The sequence below is a fragment of the Poeciliopsis prolifica genome, unplaced genomic scaffold (assembly GCF_027474105.1).
Source record: "Poeciliopsis prolifica strain line A6 unplaced genomic scaffold, Auburn_PproV2 SCAFFOLD015, whole genome shotgun sequence".
Taxonomy (NCBI): domain Eukaryota; kingdom Metazoa; phylum Chordata; class Actinopteri; order Cyprinodontiformes; family Poeciliidae; genus Poeciliopsis; species Poeciliopsis prolifica.
Window position 1 is genome coordinate 8313584 of NW_026562390.1, and position 15392 is coordinate 8328975.

Sequence of the window (15392 nt, forward strand, 5' to 3'; positions counted from 1 at the left end):
TGGTTGTTCCTGCATGGAGACTGCTGAGAGACTCCCTTCTTTTCTTCACCTAAAATATATTTGGTTTACAAAGAGATGCTAACAATGCTATTGAGAATACTAATGTTCTCCATCTTTTTTTCCCCCCGACCAATAGATAACATAAAGATTGTCTATGCTTAGATGGAAAAGAAAGGTTTCATAACTCAAATTGTGTTTTAAGACATCTCTTTTCTGTGCAGAAAATTCAGACATACATTACTCAGTAGATATTATAAAAACCTATCCTTATTTCTTAAACAAAATTGGTATAGCCCATGGAAAATATAAACAATGAATCAGATTTCAGCTTTAATTATGTTTTGTGCCAAACTTTTATTGAAATTCTTAATCGACACAGACTGAAATCAACCAGAAGGGATAGAAAACACGTATCATGTCCAACTAACACAATACCAGAAGAAATACTCCCTGCCTAGTCAGAGGTTTAGCATTTAATCCTCTGATTGTTTAGATGCTAAACAAGGGACTAAATTTACACTTTAAACTGAAATCCATTAATGAAACTGTAAACACTGTCAGAAACTACAATTTTTAATCATTCAAGTTGTCAGAAATGACTCACTTATTTAGCTCTAAATAAATAGCTTTTAGTATTAATGCATTTTACATTTAACAAACAGACATAACAAATATGTTTATTTTCATCTTTTTGTGAAAGCTTGCAATGTAAAAAAATGAGTGAAGTGCAGCAAACCTCACTTTTGTTTTGTAGAGAAATTAACTTTAATTCAGCTGACAAGAACTGACATTTTAAATTAGTCATAAACATAGCGTTTGTGAAATGGACATCCAGCTGTTAAATTCCATCTTAAAACATTTTTACAAAGTTAAGTTAAATTATACAAATAAAACAAGGCACTTATAAAATATAATCTTTCAACCAAGCCCATAGCTTAGTCACCCAGAGGCTTACTCCCAAGTCTGATAAGTACTGGATCTCAGGTGTGAGCATTTTTGCACATATTGTTCTGCTTTCAGGATTAATGTCATTTCTCAAGTTGTATCCCATGATGGATTTCTCTCCAATGGGCTGCCAAGGCTTGAAATGCGTGTCTTTAATCTTCTGAGCTTCAACTGCATCTCCACCCTCAATGCAGGTGGCCCTCATCTCAGCATTTCTTCTTCTCAGCTCATTTACATCTCGTTCCATTCTTGTTCTTCCATAAGCCTCCACTCTCTCCCAGAAAGAGGCATTAAAGTGTTCATAGAGTTTCCAGTCGGCCCAGTTCCACTGTAGGGCTTTGGCTCTCATCTCAGGGTCCAGCCGAGACACGGATGAGGTTCTGCGAACATTGAGCTTGAAATACAGGATGTCCTCTATGGACCAGCAAAGTAAATCCTTAAGCAGAATCAGAGACTCATCAAAGTATTCTGCTATAAGAACCAGATGAAAACGTTTGGATAAATACTGAATCTCCTTCATGACATGAGGGTCATTGACTTTAAGGTTGTTATCAAAACCGAAGTCAAAAAACAGCAAATTTTTGAGATAGAATGAGTTAATAGCTTCCGGACTGTAGAAAGCCTCTGGATTGTTCAGAAACTGAGTCAGTTTGTTATTTCCACTAATGTGCCAAGTAAGAGGAATTAGTTTTTGGTAATAATGGAAAGCTGACTCAAAGAGATCCACTGGGTCACGTAAGATGGTAACATACAATGCATTTGGAGGCAAGAGTTTGGACACTTCTTGATAGTTGAACCGCATGTGGTTGCAAACAATGTTAAAACACGCCCCCGGCCTGTAGTCCTTCACCTGGGAGCACAGGAATGGCTGCGGGTAGCAGAAATCATTGCGTCTGTCAGGTAAGGCAAACCTGAGCTTGTGCTTTTCCCCAAACCTGTACAGGATGTTGAGGATAGTGCTGCTTGCTGTTTTATGAGTCTTCATGAACATGATGTTCACTTTGGGAGAGCAGTGCTGCGTAGAGTCAGGGCTTCCGGTGACGTCACCTGAACTTGTCTTTGCCATGCTGAGGGGACACGTCTCTTCCTGTGTGGGACTTTGAGTGAAACAAAAAGTAGGGTTACTCTTTCTGTAGTCAGAAATGTACATACACTTTCGGCCAGGAAGCTCACATCTAGGGCTTTCAGATATTTATTTTGAAATGATGGTACATTTCTTTATTAATTCCTAACCTGGAATTTGAAGATTGTGGATTTTCTTTGATCCACACAGAGTCAAAATTATACTTTTTGTTGACCATACACACCTTGTGAGGTATTCAAGTACCTTCAGAGGTACTTGGATAAAGCCCTTTTTGAATACTGTTCCTTGCCTAAACACTTTTTATTGCCATCAACATGGTTTTGTCATAATTCTGGCTGGATTTTTTTCACCATCTTCTTGGCAGAATTGGAATAAATTAAAATGAGCTAGTTGCTGACACAGACCCTGTTTTTGAGTGTAGTATAGTTCAGTGTAAGTCTTACCATTACTCTGCTTTCCCCTTTCTAAAAACCCATTTGATGAGGGTTCTGGAATTATTGTTCTCTGATTGCGTCCACATTTTTTACTCCTGGCATTAATTTTAGATAAAGTTGAAGAGATTCGCCTGTTTTATCAATGCATCCACTTTGAACAAAACACCACTTGTAGCAAAACAGCCACACAGTATGCTGCTACCACCACTATGTACAGTTGGTACGATGTTTTAAGGTTTAAAGCTTCTGCTTGACTCATCCAAACACAGTTCTCATGACTAGTGTCAAGAGGCTTCATGTTTATTTCTTGTTACCATCAACCTTGTCTCTAGCAGACACTTTCTTGACCATGTGGGCAACTGCAATTTCTTCAAAGCTTGAAAGGATTACTTCTCAACCTGTTAGTTTATAACAGTGGGAAATCATTTTCTCTGGAGATGACGTCCCTCGTCTTTACAGCAGAATTATGACTCAGAGTGTTTATAAAAGTTGTTACAAATGTCCTTTTGTTCCAACCAATTTGAGTCAGTTGGTTGGAACTAGGATACAACTATATTTTCTAATAGGACAAAGTTCCCAAACATATCCAAACTGCTTTTGGGATGGATTAAGGCAAAGCAGTGATCCAAACAAATCTGTGGATTATGTTTAACAGGTGGATTAGAGCCAATAAATCATACAATTTAAATTAACTCTATACCACTTCTGCCGAAAAGAGTGATCAAAATCAAACTAGATTATGACAAATGATTGCTGACGATTGTAATAAGTGCATATTGAAAAAACAACTCATTAAGATTTATTCAGGTTTTTATAAATTGGGCTCTGTATTTGAACCTTTATGTAACGTTTTGATCCTGTGTGGATTAAACAAACATAAACTATATGTAAACCTTTGAAAAAAATCTCATAGTATAATTAGTACACCCTGGAAAAAAACTATTCAAATAAAATAATTTTGCAACCAATCATTAATAGGGTTTATACCAATGATGAGCACATTTGTGTATTGACTGACATTATTGAAATCCATTTATTTATTTCATTAATTTACCTTATATTTTCTTGGTGTGCCATTGTCAAACAGTAGAGGACCAACATTACCTTGGTCAATACAACCCAGGGCATCAGCCGCCGTACCACCGCTCTACATTTAAATCCTTTGTTAAACATTATTAAATGCAAAATCCAAACCTGAAAATGAAATAGGAGAGAACATTTAATCCTCATTTTGCCCAATACAAAGCTGCACTGCAGCCAAGTCTGCAAAACATTTTCAAATTATAATATCATCCTGCTGTAACATTTACATTTTCTAAAACAAAAAAGTCTTCATGGGAAAAGGAGAAACAAAGACTAAAGATAAGAAAGATAAATGGAGAGTCTTTGTTTTTTCTCAAATAGAGCACACAGCCCTCATGTTGTTACTGGAAACATGGAAACTGTGATTAAATTTCAAGTTTTAACAAAAACAATAAAAGAAGAGACAATCATTCTCATTCCAAGAGGAACCTAAACTACGCTATTACTGCAGACACATTTGAAGAGTAAAAAAGACAAATATCTAAACAGATACTCACTACACAGTGAACTGGTACCTGACAAAATAGGCATTTCAAGCTGGCAGTCTCATTTAAGTAGGTGTGCCTGTTGGGCTGCATAATCTAACTTGTTTTCCAAGTACATAATAATCCACTGTCGATGTTTAATACAATATTTCTTCTAAAACTCATAAAACTTAAGCCTGTGTTACATGTTAATTTACTGCTGGATTAAAGCCTATGCACAAAGGAAAAGTCTTGAAACCTTTTCTCAAAAAGCAAAAATAAAAACAGCCTACAAAAACAGAATGTGTCTCGTAAACCACGAGCCACATTCAGTACTCAGATGCTTAAAGAACGGGAAAAGAACCAAGCAAAAATCTTTGAACTTACCCAGAGGAGGTAACATTAGAGAAGCCACTCTGATTACTGTACCTTCTCCAAATTGAAAACAACCTCTCTCTTCATGCTGTAAACCTTCCTGGAGATTCCACCCCGTTGGCTGTTCTTAGTATTCGAGAAATCAGATCTCCTCCCACAAAGCCTGAATGTGACAGACAGGTTTCACCTGAAGAATACATCTTTAGATCTGTGACAAGGAAGAATGCATAATGCTATCAATAATCTTTAAAAGTAAGTCACAAGGCATCCTTTAAAAAAAAATATGTTGACTGGATTAACATCACATGTTATGAAGAAAAAATCTGGCAAGGAAAATATATTTTATGTACAACATCACACGATAATTTAATAATTGTATAGAATTGTTAAATACTCTGATATTTCTCATTCTCAGATGTCGAAAACAACATCTTAGAGACGGCTAACCTTGGGTGTGGATATCAAATAGGTTCATGAGCATGAAAATAAAAGCATGACATGGCCTGATTATCAGATTATTTACCCAGCTAAAAAAATTCAGCCACATCTTTAAAATGTTTAATCTTGTTACCACCTTAATCCCAACCTGAGGTATTTCTGCAGTTATTATGTTCTCCCATTGAAAGCATGGGCACTCCGGCTTCCTCCCACAGTCCAAACACTTTTTAGGTTGACTGGTCTATTTAGATTGCCCTTAAGTATAACAGTGTGCATGTGTGCTTTGTAAGTGTGTGGATTAATCTATGTTTTGTTGTTTAGAGATCTAAATTTCTTTGTAAAATAGCTCAAGTGTCTGTGAACAATAATTCTAAAGTTTTGTTATAGTTTCTCAGTTGGATTAACTACTTTGATTAGGCCAGTGGCCCTCAGCAGTTTGGCTATTATTTCCTAAGAAGTAAGTTTTGCCCCAACTTGGTAAATTTTCTCTGAAATACAAACTTTGTTAACAATTGCCTTTAGCACTTGTTATTCAAAGCCAAACCAAACCTACTGTTTTGCAACAAACATAATTAACCAATTGGTGTAAAAAGTATATGAGCAAGTCTTGGAATATACTGCAAGTATAGACATACTTGTTTTTGTTTTGCTATCAGATATCAGATTACAGGTGTTGCCTCAGCAGGTGATGGCTCTGGGCGATTAATGTTTGTTTCAGCAGTTTGACAGTGGGAACCCAACTAATGTCAAAACAATTAATGTTGTTGTCATGAAAGTACATCAGAGAAAGATCTAAAAATCCAGTTTAATGCAAGATAAGATCAAAGCGTGCACATGCATGAGGAGCTGACAAAAAAAATACTGCATAACCCTAAAGAAGAAATATCTGTGGGGAATTTGATCCAAGCATCATTTAAGTCAAATAGAATGTAAAAAGAAAATCCAAGTATTTTTAATGCAATTTTATTTTTTAAGGTCATAATTCACAAAAACAAAGTACATGAAAATATAAATTTCAACTTAAAAAAAGGTGTTACGAGAAAACCCCCCCACTAACATCAGATTAATAAGCATATTGTACCAGTGGTCCATTGCCAATAATCAAAGAGGTTGAAATTATTGCTAGTTTACATGTATACATTTGTGACAATTGCAGCTGAAACGTAAACATTTATTCATGTCCAAGCTTTTTGTCACATCGACAGTTTCTGAACGGAACAGAATTTGGATCAAACACATTTCCTGCTTCTCAATTGTAACCTTCCCTTCTACATCAAAACTTATGAGTCAGGTTTGGAAAGCAATAAAACTGATCTGATACAACCGGTTTTTCTAAGAACAGTCAAAGTCCAGTTCATATAAGCGGGCCACTGTTTCATGGAAACATTTCCAGAAAAAAACATTTCATTCAGTGTTTTCAAAAGGCTTAGTTAGACTGAAACATGATAGTTCATGTTTTGTTCTTCCTTTGAATCAATGCTGTCATTGTTTGATAACAAGAACATCTCAAGCATTTAGCTGAAAATGAAATTTAAAACTTCTAAGACCTGTCACATGTGAAGAATGCATCCATGGTAGGAGTCACTCTTTTAAAGACTGGTTCAGTAAAAAACACAGCGATACTCTGATTAAACTTACAAATTCAACCATTAAACCAAACATGAAAATAACCAACATTTAATATTTAAGTTATTTTTATTTTATCAGTACTATAACAGTCCAGAAAAACATTTTCTTAAATTGTTTCAAGAAAAAGTCAGCAATATTAAACATGCAAATCAACAAATTAAAAGATTCTGGAGTGTTGCACTGCAACAAAACTTGAAGTTGTAAAGAATGACATAATTATTTATATTCTATGAATATGACCTAGTTTTGTTAAAATTACAAGGCACATTCAAGGAAGAGGTGTAAAAACATACAAGCATTTTAACTTTAAAAGCACATGAGTTTCTATACAGCCAAACTACATTTGGCATTCAAACTAAACACTTAAACTTTCATTCATGATTTCTTTGTCCTCAGAAAGGATAGGCATTTCCTTCTTCCTTAGAAGAAGGAAATGAAGAAGATGATTTTTGTGAAAGCTTCAGAACTAATTGAGCTTTCACATGGTTAATCATTTAAAACTCAGCTCTCTAGTATTGTCTCTTGCATACGCTTCTCAATATACATATCAGACCTGATACAACTTTTAGTAAAACATATTTTTCTTCTGTCCAGTGCAATTAAGGAAAAAAAAAAACTCCTAAGAAAAAGTTAAAAGAGAAAACAGTGTTTGCTGGTGGAATGTTTTCAGATATTTCAGTCTATATGTTTTTAATAGACAGGCTTGTAGAAAATCTGACCACCCAGAAACCTGCGCCTCAGCTCGTTCCACAGCAGGCTGCGCTCCCTCTGGGATCCTTTCATGAAGCCCCGGTTCTCTTGAGCCCGACGAGACAGATAAGGGATCACCTCATTGACGGGGCCGTATGGGACGTACTTGTACACTGGGAAACCTGCTTGACCTGTTTCCAGCACGGAGACGAAAGACAAAGATGTAAAGCTCACTGTTGCCACCGTGTGAGCATACAATGTCATGACTTCGAGACTGAAACAGTTTTCAAATCTTGTCTACAAGATCAAAGAATTCAAAAGACAATTCAGGGATAAAGAGTAAAGCTGTTTTAGAAATAAGGGGTTCTGGTCAGATCACAGAAAAGTGAACCTCTTAGCCTCCGACTAAAACTGCAGTGAGCATGATTTTTTTCAGCAGGGACAGATTAGCTTGTAAGGATTCATATGAAGACAGATAGTGGTAAATACAGGTTAATCCTGAAGGAACATCTCTTCGAAAAGCAAAAGAGTTTAAATGGAATAAAGATAATTGAAGTGGTTTAAATCAAAACTTACTTGATTGATATAGACCTACCTTCAAAAACTTGCAGGTGCAATTGCAACAAAAAGTGCCTTTAGAAAATATTGACTCAAGTATTGTATTTAGTGTTTAATTAAAAGAATAGCAATATAATTTAATTCTCAGTTCTCACATCATCTGCATAGTGTTACTATAGGTCAAATTGGGTAATACTGGGTTGACACCAAAAGTTGTGATGTAATGATGGACAACTTTAACTAAAGGACACCAGAAATTTGTTTTCTCTCAACACATTTCACTGCAGGTCTTTTTTAAAGGTCATCGGCTCGCCTGACTGTGACTAGGCTGACGTTTGTGGGGATCGTGTTTTAGCTGAGCCTTTGCGGCCACCTGAGGCTGTGACGTAAGCCTTTGTGATTTCATAACCTCGTGTTTGCTTTTAGTATCTGAGCTGCATGCAACGTACCTAGCGGGAAGCTGATCTGGTCACACATGCCGAGCAGCTGTCCAAAGTAAACTTTATTCTCCGTGGGTGACAGACCCATTTCATTCATCCTGAAAAAATTGGAAAAACACACATGAGGTTATCTAAAGACTTGTGAGACATTTTCATAAATCAGCGCTATTAGGACTGTTTGATACTTCAATACAATCTGGGATTTCTACTGAAGGAGCAATATTCAACCTTCATTTTGATTTTTATATAGGACAGAGACAAAAACATACTTTTCAAGAGTGAACTTCACAGTGTCCTCATTGTGAGTAGCAACCATGACATTTGCTTTTCTGTTGTGTTCAATCTCCTCCAGGACATACTCCAAACACCTGGACAAACAAAAAGCCAAATGTTAGGGATACAAAAACTATCTGACTGAAGTACAGAAAGGCTCTGGGAACCAAGTCAAGACTGACTTGTGGTACATCCTGTTTGTGGCTTCGTAGTCGGGGTTTATTGGGTCTTCGTAGCCAATCTCCTGGGCTCTGGCTCTCTCTTGGTACATATAAGCTCCACGAACGAGTTTGGCACCAAAGTACCAACCCTCTCGTCGGGACAACTCTACATCCAAAGTCACATTGTCGTAAGCTTCCTAGAAAACCATTGACAATAGAAAAAATATGAGAATTAGTAACACTCAGTCTTATTTAGGCTTTCAGAAAATATTATTTTTTTCACAATGAAGACATTTGATAACATATGTGTTGTAACTGTGAGAAAGTTATTATTTCTTTTTTTACTGAATTTAATCTGAAACAAATTGTAATAAGATTGTAAGAAAACGGTAATATTCTGGATGGCTACACATTTTTATTAAGAAAAATGTCCAGAGTTTCAAAAGGTGAAAATATTTATAACAACCTTTAATTATTACCATAACTTCATCAAAAATTGTAAGGAATAAAATCAAGTATAAGAAAACAAAGTGATCTTTCACAATTTTACAGTTTCAAAAACAGTAACCTTCCATACAATTACACTGTAAAATCAACATCAAACCTTCAAAATTCATAATAAATAATAATATTCACCTTAAGATAACACTGGTAAGTGTTGAAAATCACTGGCTTTTCTCTGTTGAACTTCCTCTGCATCTCCAAGGTGAGTCGACTGATCGCTGGTTGGAAGTATGTCTGCTCTGCATCCACCATGAGCCTCACTCCATTCTCCAAAGCATGCTGAAGCACAAAGCAGTCGTTCTCATAATGCTTCTTGATAATATATATTACAACAGTAATTGAATATATGCACAAGGCAAACAGGCCCTGTAGTTAATATCTGTCTTTGGGATTTTGTTTTTCCTTAAACAGCACTTCTATGGTAAGTTATAATCAATTTGCATTTATGTATCATTTAATGTACTAGTAATAACTTTGGTAATCTTTCTGAGTTCTCACCTTTGCTAGAATGTCGACTCTCTGCAGCATTCTTTTCATCTGGCTCTCCTCCTCGGCTGTAAACTTGTTTGACAAAGATTCTAGCTGGCCTGTCTGCACAACCAAAACACAAAGCCATCAGCACTCTTATTGAAGAATATGAACTCCTTACCACAGCGTGTGTCATACAGAGAAAACTGCAGGATGATCAGTACAAGTTTCTCCAATATTTGGGGTCTGTCTTTTTTCTAAATTGTGATTCCAATATTTTTCAGTTGGGGGTGAGGTAGATGTTTTTTTCCACATCAGTGAATTTAGATCTGATTATTTTCCACTAAATGAACAGGAAATCAAGCATAAAGTGGAAGAGATGTTCTTGCCAGCATCTACATTTCTGTTCCTGAGTAACAGATGCTATATCTGCATCTGTCGACTGATGCTATATCTGCATCTGTTACTCATACTTTGCTTTCAAAATGAGGCATTAACCACATAGGTTTATCTGACAAGTTGTTAATTTAAAGGTTTTGTAGGTATGCAGCATGCATTGCAACAACTGCCAATTTATCACCAGATCACCTCTGAAAACACCAAAAAAGTTGCAATAACTCACCTCAAGATTTGGCACCATGAGCAGATTGGACATTTTTGTTGTATCATTTATCAGACTGTTCCAGTCCAGCAAGTCGATTGTTCTGGGGATATCAAATGCAATAGAAATGCAATAAATTCAGATAAACCCTTTATACAGCTTAAGGAAGTCCAGCTAATAAGTGAGGTATAAGAAAAAGATACCACCGTTGTTTCTCAGTAAATGGAAGGTTATCTTACCCTGACAAACCCAGCTTCTCCCCAGTGAACCAGTTCTCAATGTCATCTCTGGCTGCTACGCCCATTTGAATCAAACTTTCCTACAAGAACAAAATATAATAGTACAAATAAAAAATAAAATTGGTTTAAATAGTAAACATCCCATAAATATACGAACAGAAGAGTTCTAAAATAATCTAAAAAGAATATTCAGACACCTGTCCCATGCATGTCTGCATGTAGGACATAAAAAAGGCCTGAAATACCTTCAGCTGCTCCAGTTCCAGTCTTTTCTCCAAAGCAGTCATGTCAGATTTTCCTTGCTGTGCAGCGAGGAAGTTAAAGAACTTCCTCCATTTGACAAGGACCTCTGAAAACTGGAGCTGTTTAAACAAAAGATACGATTTTAATCATAAATATGTAATAAAAGTCAACTGCAGTTCCAACTGACACAGATAACAACTCTGATGTAAATTTATTTAACTTTGATAAGTATTATATGTAATCCAAAATATGGAAAAGTGGCTAAATTAGTGAAATGATGTTCATTATTTATACAAAAAGATGTGAAGTTATTCTTACAAGGAACTGTGGTCGTCCCAGTGCAGTCATTTTAATTGCAGAGAATCCATCATTAGAAGCTCCACCTAAAATAAATAAGCAGTGTGGCTTAAAGGTGGCTGGTCATTTATTGCTAAAATTAATATTTACTTTTTTATATGTTGCAATAAACTACAGACAGCAAACATGTTGAGTAATAGACTTGCAAAAATCCACAGTATACTGTTTGCTTAATCAGCAATGATGTTTGTGAAGTTTGATCTGCTTTCATTTGCTTTAATGGTCAGTGAATGTCTTGACTCCATCATAAACTCAGAGGAATAACACAGTGACCTTGTTCTACTGCACAGAAAATATTGCCTACATACCAGCTCTTCACACAACTAGTACAAATATACAATCTTCAAGTCAACTCTGTCCTTCTTGTATTAATAATGCATTCATTTTTTTGACCTTTTTTACTTTAAAAATAAAAACCACATACGTTATTCCCTAACTGCTTCAGATACTACTTACCTGACGCTTTAATACAGTTTATGAATGTCTCCATTTGATTGTCACATTTGGCTTCATCAGCATAAAAGTATGTGCGAGCACTGATGACACCTCCACGTCTGTCCCCAAACTGACGGTGGGCCTTGTACTTCTTTTCACCATGACCTGCACCTAAAGAGCAAAACTGATCGTAACCAACTTATGTGAGGAAACAGTGCACTTCAACTTTGATTTTTATGGAGTAATTTACTTTTCATAAACTAGAATTGAATTATGTTGTAACTCAGTTCTAGAGTTTTGATGCAAATCTTTGTATCAAAATGATAAAAGTTATCATTAGTTTAATTGTATTTCATCTTATAGAGCTGAGCTATTTCACATGCAATGTTATATCATGAAACATATACAAATAATAATATAGCTAGACTTATAAACCAGATGAACATACATGGAGGAACATTTCTTTCAGAGAAAGCCTTGTAGCTGTGTTGTAAGGGTTAAACTATTCACGTGAATCAAACGTCATCCTGCTGCAGCAGCTGCACTGGACGTCTTGTACCTAACAAGAACCAGCTACAACCAGTGCAGACCAGCCAAAAGCAAATGTTGGCATGAGAGTCCAGCATGTCACTCTGCACTAAAACGGCTTTCACTTGCAGTGTCATCATTCCAAAGAAAGGCAATCCCTCTTCTCCCCTGTCGCTTCTTACTACATGGAGCATGTAACCTGATATGTTGCACAACTTTAAATAAATAAATCATCCCTAATGTGAACCAATATACACACCTGGGCTTTCCTTCTCTGCTTCAGAAACACAGGAACTGGGAAAAATAAAGGAGATTTGCATTAGAAGACTCGGTTATTCTTTATAGAATGTATGAATAAACATTTTTTTACTGATAAATTATATTTTCACAGTTAAGCTCATATGCTGAGAAACAACGTGATTCTGATTTATGATGACTTGCTGAGATATTTTGCCTTTTTCTCTTTATAATGAGGCAAACATTCTTCTTGATATTTCATCAAAGAAGGGACTGAAAAACAGAAAATGTTGTTTTTCATAGTAAAAGCATTTGGACAAAAACAAACTGTGTTTATTGCACCAGAGAAAAGTCCACAATCCTTCTTTGCAAGGGTAAAAGTGTATAATAAAAAGTCACAACACATCAGCCTTAAGAGTTGGCAGCCTTTTAATAATGTCCACTCCTCCAGCTGGATATCAGATCCAACCAATCAGAAGAGGGAGGTATGTCCCAATTGGCCAATAGGGGACAAGAACTGCTCCTTGTTGAAAACGAATATAAAACGCTTTAAGATTTGATTACAGGCCTTTAAAGAGGTGGAAAAACATGCTGTAGATTACACAGAACAGGAGTCATAACGGAAGCAATCCATGAAGCGATAAAATAAGGGCAGAAAGTACAGTACAGTGGAATATTACAGAGTTTATGGATGGAAAGAAAATATTTAAATTTAAAAGATGAAATCAAATTTTTTTTCTGAATGTAATTTGAGGAAAACCTCTGGTTTCTTTGTCTATCTTTACATGTTAAGCTGACTACTTCTGAAAATATTCCAAATTGGAAAAATTCCCATGCAAATTATAAAATGTAACTAACAGTTGGGGTAATTAGAACAACTATCATATTTAAACATAAATCTAAACACAAAAAAGACCTAAAAAAACACTTTCTGAAGCAATTACTGAGCAATTTCCATATGGTAAATGTGCTTAAATACCTCAATATTTTAATGCTATTATTGGACATCATTTCACCTCAGTCATACTCCTGTAAAGAAGGAGTCTCTGGAAATGTGTCTTGTCAGTGGTATTTAATGTTATTCCTGCAGATGCAATCCAAAACACTCTACTCACATTACAAATATGCAGGGAGATGGTTTTCACTCTCTTACTTTAAATATCCTTCTGAATTTCCAGTTTTAGTGCGTTTGTGTTATTATTGAATGACAACAAAGGCTTGAACAGAAAAACTCTGTTGTGGTGCAGGCACGCCCATTAAGATAAAAACAGGATATAAGGCAAATGTACTTGTTTCAACTGGTTTGCATGTATTAAGCATGTTATATAACTACAGAGGAAAGGGCCTGCCCTCCTTTTACATGTGAAGCTTACTAAACAGTGGTACAACTACTGAAATACAAACCTGAATTCACATTGCAGACAACTCAACCTTTGAATACAGTTATATTCAATAAATTAGAATATGTGTTCAGATGTAGCCCGTTTCTCAGATTACAAGTACCTTTTCAAAATAACATCCTTTAAGCAGGAAATTAAACATTCATTTCTATAAGTACGCATTTTTGTTTTTAATACTATTTTTTGTCATTGGTCTGGTGTAGATATTATAAATTAAAATTTTATATTTTTATTACATTTAAATGGGAAATTATTTACAGAAATAAGAGTTTTCAAACATTCATCTGTGTGTATTTGACCCATATAATGTGTTGAAGTTTCTAAAATAAATGGGGTTTTTTAGTAGTATTTTAATGGCTCTGTACTTACTCCATTTCTTTCTTCTCTGCCTCCTCTTGTGTCAGATCTTCTTCCACACTGTAGTCCAGCACTGCCCCCACACCAAAAGCCTGGTTCTTGTGGATTAAAGGTTTAATAGCGTTATGGTCTTCCCCTGCCACAAACTGACCATAGAAGGTCATCTTCATCAGCTTCTCAAACAACCGCTGACCCAGTAGCTTCTTACTGAGTTCCATCAGCTGAAAGAGCATGGAGAAGAGGTTATAACGCTGAGTTATTTTCCATTTGCAAGCTGCGCTACAACTTCTTCAGATGAACTCACCTCCTTATTCTTCTCAACAAGAATGTCAATTGTACACAGGTTGAAGACCAGCAGACTTCGCAGCAGCTCGATGTTATTCTTACTTTTGTACGCCTCTTCGGTGTTGTCGAAGTCGACGTGAATTCTGTTCAGACGCACGTCTTTGGCGTTTTTGGTCTGGCTGATGAGTTCTATCGGGACAGCATCCACCACCGCGCAGCCCTCTAACTGCCGCTGCGGCTCCTTCTCTTCCTGGCTCTTCGGGGATACCACAGTTGACCGACATCTTGAAGGTGAAATGCGAATTTTGTTGATGTTTCCCGACTTCGCTCGAGCAAGAGACGCAACAAACTTCGTGTAGGACATGTTTCCCCCTTCTTTCAGTGAGTGTTTTTGAAACGCAGAGACCAGTTCCGGGCTGCTTGCCTACTGCTTCAATGGATGACGGTTGTGTAATGAGCGCGCGAGTCGGTGCGGATGTTAACTCATCTCTCAGGTCGCGAGGGGAGGTTCCTCACATGTCGAAGCACGCGCCCTTACTAAAATAAAATAAAATATTCCACAAGGAATCCAACAGATTATCCTTTTGTTATTATATTCATCCATCCATTATCTAACATGCATTACTACTAAAAAAATTATATCATCAGACAGACAAAAGAAGTTGTGAGCAGATTCAAAAGGCTAAAATATATATGAAAAATAAATGACATAGTTTAAAAAACACTAATTCAAGCAAAAGAAAGACTTTTACCATTATTGTGTCTACGTCAAACCCCGTTGTAAATACTTTAAATGACAATACATAGTACATATGCTTGATCTCCAAATGGCACAGCAGGCTCAGCAAATAATATTAGGACAACAAAGCTGTGTCTCAGTTTATCATGAGCTTTATGTGTGTTTCTTTGTCTCATACATTTTTGGTTAAAATGTGTTGATTGTTCATTCATTAACGTCATTCGTCGTAGTTAAAATCTATTTTTTTAATTCAAGAAAGATGAATTATATTTCATAAAAATATTACTGAAGCGAGCAATATTTCAGTACGATGCACTAAAACTACTCCTAAAAACACACCTTCCATTTGCTCAAGTAAAAGTAACTTAATAAAGTTATTCTACCCGACCTTACAAAATAAAAGTACATGAGATATAAAACCGATT

General features: G+C 36.0%; 2 protein-coding genes across 3 annotated transcripts; both read right to left on the reverse strand.

Moving 5' to 3' along the window:
• Positions 1 to 353: 353 nt before the first annotated feature.
• gal3st1b (galactose-3-O-sulfotransferase 1b) lies at positions 354 to 4474 on the reverse strand. Of its 2 annotated transcripts, XM_055040397.1 has the most exons (3): positions 4398 to 4474; positions 3518 to 3657; positions 354 to 2042 (listed from the first exon to the last, which is right to left on the reverse strand). In XM_055040397.1, exons 2-3 carry the CDS (start codon positions 3634 to 3636, stop codon positions 902 to 904), a joined length of 1260 nt encoding a protein of 419 aa, XP_054896372.1. In that variant the 5' UTR covers positions 3637 to 3657; positions 4398 to 4474; the 3' UTR covers positions 354 to 901. The 2 variants fall into 2 exon arrangements, with proteins under 2 accessions (XP_054896372.1, XP_054896371.1); XM_055040396.1 differs by lacking the exon at positions 4398 to 4474 and having other exon boundaries at positions 3518 to 3782.
• Positions 4475 to 5770: 1296 nt separating this feature from the next.
• Positions 5771 to 14696, reverse strand: prodha (proline dehydrogenase (oxidase) 1a). Its single transcript, XM_055040517.1, has 14 exons — positions 14248 to 14696; positions 13956 to 14164; positions 12209 to 12243; positions 11443 to 11592; positions 10948 to 11012; positions 10632 to 10748; positions 10387 to 10466; positions 10169 to 10250; positions 9577 to 9669; positions 9211 to 9357; positions 8596 to 8771; positions 8410 to 8508; positions 8150 to 8238; positions 5771 to 7333 (listed from the first exon to the last, which is right to left on the reverse strand). Exons 1-14 carry the CDS (start codon positions 14590 to 14592, stop codon positions 7143 to 7145), a joined length of 1878 nt encoding a protein of 625 aa, XP_054896492.1. The 5' UTR covers positions 14593 to 14696; the 3' UTR covers positions 5771 to 7142.
• Between the last annotated feature and the right edge of the window lie 696 nt (positions 14697 to 15392).

What these genes read in the sequence shown, in the direction of transcription:
- gal3st1b (XM_055040396.1), bottom strand. Translation starts at nt 3,693, where the DNA reads ATGAGGATTAAATGTTCTCTCCTATTTCATTTTCAGGTTTGGATTTTG. An exon ending in GCACACCAAGAAAATATAAG is followed by an intron (nt 2,043 to 3,517) that starts GTAAATTAATGA and finishes TTTCACTCAAAG; the next exon opens with TCCCACACAGGAAGAGACGT.
- prodha (XM_055040517.1), bottom strand. Translation starts at nt 14,592, where the DNA reads ATGTCCTACACGAAGTTTGTTGCGTCTCTTGCTCGAGCGAAGTCGGGA. An exon ending in TCATGGTGCCAAATCTTGAG is followed by an intron (nt 9,670 to 10,168) that starts GTGAGTTATTGC and finishes TTGGTTGTGCAG; the next exon opens with ACAGGCCAGCTAGAATCTTT. An exon ending in CCAGATCAGCTTCCCGCTAG is followed by an intron (nt 7,334 to 8,149) that starts GTACGTTGCATG and finishes TGCTGGAAACAG; the next exon opens with GTCAAGCAGGTTTCCCAGTG.